The following is an 8,638-nucleotide window of genomic DNA, read 5'->3' as shown; positions in this document are numbered from 1 at the left end:
TTAAGCCTTATTTTACTTCACAGGACCTGTGTGTTATACATTTTATTGACTCATGCTCTTGTTAATAGCACACTTTGGTGAAATATTTCAGAATATTATTTTAATAATTTTAATATATTATTTCTGTCTAGTTATATCAAATTACAGTTTTATCAATTTAAAAGTACAATAGTCCCAAAGGTGACATTTTCATATCAAACTAAATAGGGCAGGATGAGAAAATCCTTCCTCATGTTTTTTTTCTTATTCTTAGTCATCAGCCTGAACGGTCTTCTGTCGGGTGATGATCTTATTGGCCCGCTGTCTCAAACAGCTGTCTGAAGTCAGACGTTGAGTGGTTTCTCCCAGCTCCTCAAGACCATGAACCTCACCATGAGAGGAGGCAAATGATTGAGAGTGCCTCACTGCACACAGGGAAAAAAAGAGCATATAAAGAATGGCGGTGAAGTGAGTTCATTTAGCTTAAGAAATTGAATTTGACTTTGAATATAGAGCAAAGTGGATTGTTGCGGCAGGTAATGGTTTCCTAGAATACCTTTCAACCGTTGCATGTGTCAACTCAATGTGAAAGTTATATTAACTAGATTCCCAATAGTGCTGTTACAATATAATGTGTGGACGTGTGCACGTCCATAAAACACTTACACCAGTGCTGCCTGGAAGCCCGTTTCTGTATGCGGCAGCTTTTGATGCGGCGAGCAGCCGCTTTGTGCAAATACACTGCATTCTTCATGATAGCTGGTAACTTGGCCTCGATCTCTGCAGCACAGATGCATTCCTCAAAGAACTCTGGGAGCACAAAGCAAAACATTTTAGCTCAACCCCTAACAATTGGTGGGTCATTTGTAACCCACCTGTATTATACATTAAGATTGGAATATAAGAGGCCAGGTGATACAGTAATTAATAATAATAGATCATTAATTATAATAATGAACAATAAATAGATCATTAATAAAAGATTAGTCATTAAAATGTGAAATAACACAAATGAAAATATGCAAATTCTGTAGGGACTAAAATATGTTAAAAACACTTTGAAGTAGCCATTTTACAGCACAAAGATTCGAACAATGTATAAGCATTCTCTTCAAATCAATTTAATAAGAAGTATTCTGCGATGCTTGTTTACATTATTAATGGGTTTCTTTGCAAGAAAAGTCTTTTTTAGCTGATTTCTTTTCACAAACCAGTTCAGTCAAGCCCCTACAGTAGTTTAAGCTTGCGTATATGTCTCTGTACAAAACTATTACAATCATTTCCTTTTCAAATTCAGAACATTTGACTCTTTAACTAATACTGTGTCAATATTGAAACAGGTCATTTTACATATGTGGAGAATTTGGTGTACATGTTGATTAAACTCACTGCGGAGATGGCTGACATCCCCTCTCATTCTTTCATCTCTCTCACTGGTGCGTTCTACTGCGTTTAGACCGTGTTCTAGATCTCGCAGGGCCTCCTCTGCCAATTTCAGCCTACACTCCAGTTCCACGCGAGATTCCATTTCAGCCTGACAAACACAAAAAGGACACATTTAGACTAACAACATATCATGTAGATTATGATGAAGTTCTGACGTGGAAGAGATTCATTCTAAATCAGGAGAGCGACAAATAATCAGTTAAAGAATTTCAATTCAATTGTTTATTATCACCGAAAGGCAACATAATGATGAAAGGTATCCATTGAACGGCTGCTCTGAGACACAGAGTTTCTTCTCTGTCCACATAAAAACGCATAATTAACAACCATGGATACTACGGACTGGTGTAAAAAACATAAAAAGACTATGAATATTACTCAAAATCTCTTCCTTTATTTATGGACGCGAATGTCATTTTGGTTATAACTTCTTCCTCAGACAATCTACTGAAAAAGGTGAAACACTTACAAAAAACAGTAAATTGACATCTTTAAACTCTATAGTGTTATTTTTTGCTCTTCATACTCACTGAACAATGTTCCCCGACTGAATTTACAGCCAGTGCCTCTGCACAGCAAATCAAGCAGCTTGTGTCTAACTGTATTTACTCTGGCTTTTTATTGTCTATAGTGTCCTTCCATTTCAAGGCACATTAGTTCTCACCTTCAGCTCCTCCTCAGTGTGCTGTTTGTCTGCTGTGAGCTGTATGAGGGATTGCTGGAGTGTGTGAGCTTGAGAAGAATAAAATTCTGTTTCCTGCTGCAAAACATTGGCTCTCCGCTCCTTCTCTTTCAGCCTGCAGAGGGCGACAGAGACATCTCATTAACACTAGCAGGACATTAAAGCGGCAGTCTGTAAGTTGTTTTGAGTAAAAAAATGCTAAAATCAATTATTGAGCAAGTACATGAAAGAACAGTGTTTAAAACTAAGTCACTATCCATGCGTGATTCGCCACGAAAAGCTTGAAATAACGGTTTGTAATTTGCCATCGGGTCGTCTTTCCCGGAGATCCTAATTTGGTGTCTTTCGTCTGTACATCATTTCGTCACATTCATACACAGAACGAAGGGGGATCGGGCTGCTAGCCAGCGCGTGGATGCTACGAGTGACAGGCGATTTGTCACTTACGTTCAATTACAAACTGAGATGGCGACAAAGAGGCCAATCCTACGGACTGCCGCTTTAAAGGAACAGTTTACTCCAAAACGAAAATTATGTCAAACTAATAACAAATCAAGAAAACCAATATTTATGTATTTAACAGTGCTCAGATTTGCTCGATTTCTATTTAATATGAGCTTGACATATTAATCTTTTTATTCCGCACACCCACTGTTTTTTTATGCTGGAGCTTTGACATTTTATGCACATAAAGTGATTTTGAAATGAGTAAATATAAAGAACCTTTGTGTTCAGCTGAAGAAAGGAAAATATATACTGTACATATTGAATGGCATGTGGTTACGACTTGGGTAACGATCAAGACAATGTAATGATCAAAGAAATTTCATTTTTGTGTAAACTATGGCAGAGATGCTGTCCAGAGGCTCATTTAATTGTTTTTTCATAAAAGTTTGAGAAATGTTTGGAAAATTATTTAACAATATCCAATATATTTTTATACTATTATAGACTATTGCGAGATGTAAACACTGGTCCGGACGCACTGTTATTTCCATTTTTAATTCTTATTATTAAATCTTAAACATATTTGTATAATATTTTAAATCCCTTAAAATACACTGTTGGCTGCATTTTGTTTAAACATTTTTGTAAATGAAACAGGACCAGAGTTGAATCAGCGTTGTATAGGTCATCCGAAGAGGTCTACACAATGTTTGTACACGAAATGCAGTGATAAATGTTTATAATGCTATATACTGTATAATGCTGACATAATTTTTTTTCTTAGGCTTGGCTTTCTTAGCTGCATGCGTAAAAGCTCCTTGGTGGATCTGGGCCATAAATCCTTCAAATATTCAATACATTTTATAAACAGTGCAACTTTTTTTTATACTGTGAACAACATAAAACTGGGATAAAAATATGTGTCATCTTATGAAACTGTTTATTTATGAATTAATTGCGACTTCATTTGACTCTTGTGTAATGGTCCTTACAGCATAGCAACCATTTACGCATTTTCTACATTTGAGGTCATTTATATCCAATGGTCATCCAATCTTTGTCTTTTGTGTCACGACTGTTTCTGATCAATAGACTGGCTTATTCAGGGATCAATGTACATTTCCATTGCCGTGGTCTCAACACTCCATTAACTCATCTCTCAGGCCAGACAATGCCTTTACAAATGACCAGTTCTGTGTGCAAAACAAATGCTCTGATAGAAAAAAGATCTTCTAAATATAGAAAACATCATTAGTAAAAAAAAAATTCTCACCTTTCTTCTGCCTGTACCTTTTCTTTAAGCAGGTTCCTCATCTGCTCCTCGATATGCTGCAGGTTCACCTGAAGCTGTACGTCTGGATACTGGGAGTCTAAGGAGGTCTGATGATCAGTTCCCGCTTTTTTCCCATCCTGCTCCCTTTCCCTCAACAGCTCAAGAGTCCGCGCTTTCTCTTGGGACAGCTCCTGAAAAGACAGTCTGACTCAGGCCAATCAGAATTTCAAGAGATATAGTGGCAATTGAAGTCCAGTGTCTGTTTAATTTTATAGAAATCAAAACTCTATAAATTTATTATAAATATTATTAATAAATAAAACTTATTATAAATATTATTATTAAACTGTATCATTGAAACCTCATTCAGGAAATCAATATTTCCGAAGTACATTATCCTTGCTTGTGTATATATATATATATATATGTACTGTTTATTGCAGCAGCCACTACAAGTGAGCGAATAAAATAATTTAAACTCAAATCAATATTTCATGTCCATTTTTTATTTGTTTGTTTGTTTACTTGGTAAGCACCCATGCAATAAGCGGGTTAATATAGAGTCTGCTAGTCATTGCAAAATAAATCCCTACGGGATGATCCAAGACCACTTTGTAGACTGATTTTCCTGTTTGGGCTTTATTTTACCTTATATAATTATTAATTGATCTATCTAATTTAAAACATACTACATAGATCTAAAACTAGTCTAAATACGACTAGATATTAGAATATTAATTGTTTGAATTATCCTTAATACCTCTAAAGATTTTTGCAGAAGTGTGGTGAGGCTATTAAGCTCCTCTTTCTCAGATTCTACTCCCTTTAGACACTGAGCTGTACCATCCAGATCCCTACCAACAGAGCAATAGCAAAGTTCAGATGCAGCCTATATGAATACATAGATTATAGACCTAGCTAATACAATTTTGCATTCAAATACACTTTATTAAATACATCTATTATGCTGTAATGTATTACAAAAAACAAAGGAAACAAACAAATAAAAATTATTAATTGAATGAGAGCGTTTACACTTTAATCTGTTCTTGTTCTGATCTCAGTTCTTGAATAACTTCCTCAAACTTCTGCTTTTCGTCCTCCAGCAGCTGATTCAGTCTTTCAAGCTCCTATAGACACACATTCACAAAATGGATTGCACATAGAAAACAATGGCCATGTGCTTTCAGACACAGAACATGAATTTACACAGTACATTTTACACAGCTTGAATTTACACAGCTACACTGGTGCTATTAAAATATGTATTGTTATTATTATTCCACCAAACTGAACCCATAAACATTTTTGGGAGCAAGTTTAGCATAAATAAAATAACTAACCGCCTTCTGTTCTCTCTCCAAGCATAGTTCCTCAGTCTCCTCCATGAGTTTATCTAGCGAAAACGAACAAATAAATAATATAGATAATATTAGCATTATTAAAAAGTTGCATTTATATGAATCAGTATTGTGCTGTCATGTTTACCCAAGTATTCTTGCTTTTCCTTGGCCAGTTGTAGGCCCTGAGCTTCCAGACTCTCGATCATAGCCTCCCCAAGCTGAGCATTCTTCCAAGTGCTTAGGAGGATTCAATAAGCAAACCACACCACAATAAGAATGGTGCGATACTAATCCTAGGCCACAATCTCACATTGTCACAGTCACCAGCTGTAGTGCCCTATCAAATCCACTAGAGGGCACTCCTCTCATCACTCGGACTGCACTGCATATTACATATCCCATAACCCTTGGGCTGGACTCATTATTTTGATCACACTCACCTTGTTGCTCATGTCTACATAGTCTGTTCTTTCAATCATTGAGAAGTCATGTTTATGTCACATTCCTTGTTTGGTTATTGTGTTTGTCATTGGATTTGATTATCGTTTCTGAACCTCTGCTGCCTGCCCCGACCACTGCCTGTTATATCGTTTATGCCTGTTTTCTTCCTTTCCTGACCATTGCCTGTACTGTTTTGTGGATTAAAGCTGTATTTGGATCTTCAACCCTCGAGTCTCGGAGCAGTTCGTGACACACATTAATAGCCTCAAATATGTCTTTAATGTGTATTAAACATACACAATGGTATAGTTGGAGACAGGGTGGCATCACTCACACTTTTCCGGACTCCTGCAGCATCTCCACCCACTGACTCTGTTCTGACTCCGATTCAGAAGCCAAAACAATGTTTCCCTGAACAGTATAAGCAGAAAGAAATCTTTGAGTTTGTTTGTCAACATTGAAGTATAATTCCTTATGAAGATTCAGATGATACAAAAAGGGTGCGTATTGCTATAACAGTGCAATTACATCAAATAATATAGAAAAATAATATCTTACAGTAAAGTCCTCATGGTTGATAACCAGGGCAAACGGCATGCCTTGATCTTCTTTTGGCTCAACGACACATCCAGCTAATGGGATAACGCCCTTATCAGGAGATTTAAACGTAAAATTATTAACATATTTCTATGTAGATATGTAAATTGTATGTATATTAAACGTTCCCTGTCTATCTATGGTAGACTATATGGATACCCTGGTTTATTTTAACAAAGTAATAATGTAAACATTTTAAAAACATTTTAAATTAATATAAATATAAAATATAAATATAATACAAAATCAATTCAACAACAAATGTAACATTTTCAATTTTAACGTAAATAAATAAAATTATCTGGCAAACATTCATATTCAGAAAACAGTCAAAAATGGTTGAGGACATACCATATTGCAAGACAATTTCAGTAATGATACAGAATTGCCATTTGACATTTGTTTGTTCATTCACAATTTACTTTTTGAGTTAAACATTTTTAAAAAAATGTAATGAAATATTTATACATAAATGATTTATACATGATGTTGTATTGAGCCAATTTACTTAGTTCCATATGCACTTAACAGAATTGTGTACATAGGCAATAGAAATACAAAATCAATTTGTTCTTGTGCAATGTAAACAATGTAAATGGTGTGTGTGTGTGTGTGTGTTTGTGTGTGTGTGTGTGTGGGTGTGCAAGTGAGTGTGCGTGCGTGAGTGTGTATGTACCTTGGGGTGAATGTTGATGCAATGATTTGTCTCAAAGTTTTTTTTCTCATTTTCTGCATAATATAGCAGAAAGCTATCCTTGATGATGAAAAATCTGTTACAGACACAGAAACCTATTTATAATATTGCACAAAGCCAAAACCAACCACAACAGATAACAAGTATACTGCGATCACAAAGTTTATCTTAAACCCATTACTGATAATTTGTGATCCTCTTTCTAAATAATCTAAATAAAAGTAAATGTTCCTATAATAGCACAGTACTGATTTGATAAAACTGATTTAACTGTGTGCCATCTATAAATTGATCTTGCGTGTCCTAAACTCACCAACAGTACAGAACATTCTCATAGATCTAACTAACTCTGATCTAACTTATTCTTACAGGCACCTTTAATGCATCTCTGTTCGGTAAGCTGTATATAATGATGGGTTCCTGGATATTGCCAAAGCTATAAAAGCTTTTAAAGTGCATTACAACATAAAGCAACACACAAAATATACTGTTCTAAATTTAACACATACATTTCCCTGTGTAGCAGAAACAGCAATAAAATCATAAAATGTAATGTTCTTTAAGACTTAATACTTACTTGCTCTATGTTGTCAATATACAAACATTAGGTACAGTGAAATGCAAAACGTTTTTATATAATTCTGAAATTATTTTCCTAATTTGACAATGACTTTTTTAATGAAAATGTGATATCAGTCCATACATTTGTTTGACAATTTGACATCACAAATCACTATCAGCATTCACTCATGCAACCAAACTTTCTGTCATCAGTTTTGGTAACAAAGACTTTTAACACTATTTTCGAAAACCATACTAAAATATATGTTGAATGTTTATGTTTAAAAAAAAGATCTGGTTTTAAATCCATACTAAATGCTATAACTAATTTATCCCCCAAAAAACAATATTCCAATAATTCCTACTGTTTAATTGTACTGTACAATATTCAGGCACAAAATTACCTGCGGGCCCACTTTGCTGAGGGCCTCCCGAAAGGTCTCTTCCACAGAACCCCATGCAGTTGCACTTTAGTGCTGATGTCCAGAGCGTCTGAGTCAGCTTGCTCCATGGAGGTCCGGGATGAGAGTAGCGAGGGTTTGGACGAGGAAAACATAGCAGACACTCTGACAGGAAATGGGGGACGAAGAGATGTGGTGAAATGTCAATAAAGTTAAAATAAGAGCATATAAACGCTCCAGTAATCCCCCAGATACATCGATGCTATCAAACAAAGCATGTGAGCGTATCCTCCAGTAGTTCAACGATGTGGAATGATGCATCTGCCAATAGAGGCATCAGCTGGTATCCAGCAATGTGGAAATAAAATCAGAAAGGGAGGGAGGGATTGGAGAGGGTTAAGAGGCTATGTAATAGTGTTTCTTTTTTTTATCTGAAAGATTTCAATGCAATATTTTAAAAGCTATTCATTTATTTAAATCACATTGCTCATGACGTCTAATCTTTCTGGATATGTGAATCTAGACCTCGTCTTTACATAAAAAGAGAGCACTTTTATGTATTTTTTTATGTAATTTGCACTAAAGTAAAACTTCAGTATTTTTCTAAAGCAACACAAGATAAATTTTGCTAATGGATCCCTCATGTGGTTGAAAGGGCAATTGTCTGTTATCAGTGTCATAAATACTGTAGCTGTAGAAGCTTCACCGTGGGCAATCCAATACACGTGAATTTGTTGACTGAGCAGAAACCGCTGTTGTATCATGTCACTTCAT

At 35.4% G+C, this 8,638-nt stretch overlaps 1 protein-coding gene across 1 annotated transcript; it reads right to left on the bottom strand.

The window, feature by feature from the left end:
• Positions 1–153: 153 nt before the first annotated feature.
• Positions 154–8,019, bottom strand: plekhd1 (pleckstrin homology domain containing, family D (with coiled-coil domains) member 1). Its single transcript, XM_056768465.1, has 13 exons — positions 7,868–8,019; positions 6,885–6,978; positions 6,170–6,259; positions 5,946–6,022; positions 5,316–5,407; positions 5,171–5,223; positions 4,863–4,957; positions 4,588–4,681; positions 3,828–4,018; positions 2,090–2,222; positions 1,369–1,513; positions 646–789; positions 154–404 (listed from the first exon to the last, which is right to left on the bottom strand). The coding sequence occupies exons 1-13, from the start codon at positions 8,017–8,019 to the stop codon at positions 250–252; spliced, it is 1,515 nt and encodes a 504-aa protein (XP_056624443.1). The 3' UTR covers positions 154–249.
• Positions 8,020–8,638: the final 619 nt, after the last annotated feature.

This window comes from Triplophysa dalaica, chromosome 15 (genome assembly GCF_015846415.1).
Source record: "Triplophysa dalaica isolate WHDGS20190420 chromosome 15, ASM1584641v1, whole genome shotgun sequence".
Lineage (NCBI taxonomy): Eukaryota > Metazoa > Chordata > Actinopteri > Cypriniformes > Nemacheilidae > Triplophysa > Triplophysa dalaica.
The sequence above is the reverse complement of the archived record's forward strand: the minus strand, read 5'-3'. Positions and strand labels throughout refer to the sequence as shown.

Coding starts and splice junctions, on each gene's coding strand:
- plekhd1 (XM_056768465.1), bottom strand. CDS start 8,019: ATGTTTTCCTCGTCCAAACCCTCGCTACTCTCATCCCGGACCTCCATG. Junction 6,979..7,867: donor TCAGCAAAGTGGGCCCGCAG/GTAATTTTGTGC, acceptor TGTCTGTAACAG/ATTTTTCATCATCAAGGATA. Junction 1,514..2,089: donor ACACTGAGGAGGAGCTGAAG/GTGAGAACTAAT, acceptor TGTGTTTGTCAG/GCTGAAATGGAATCTCGCGT.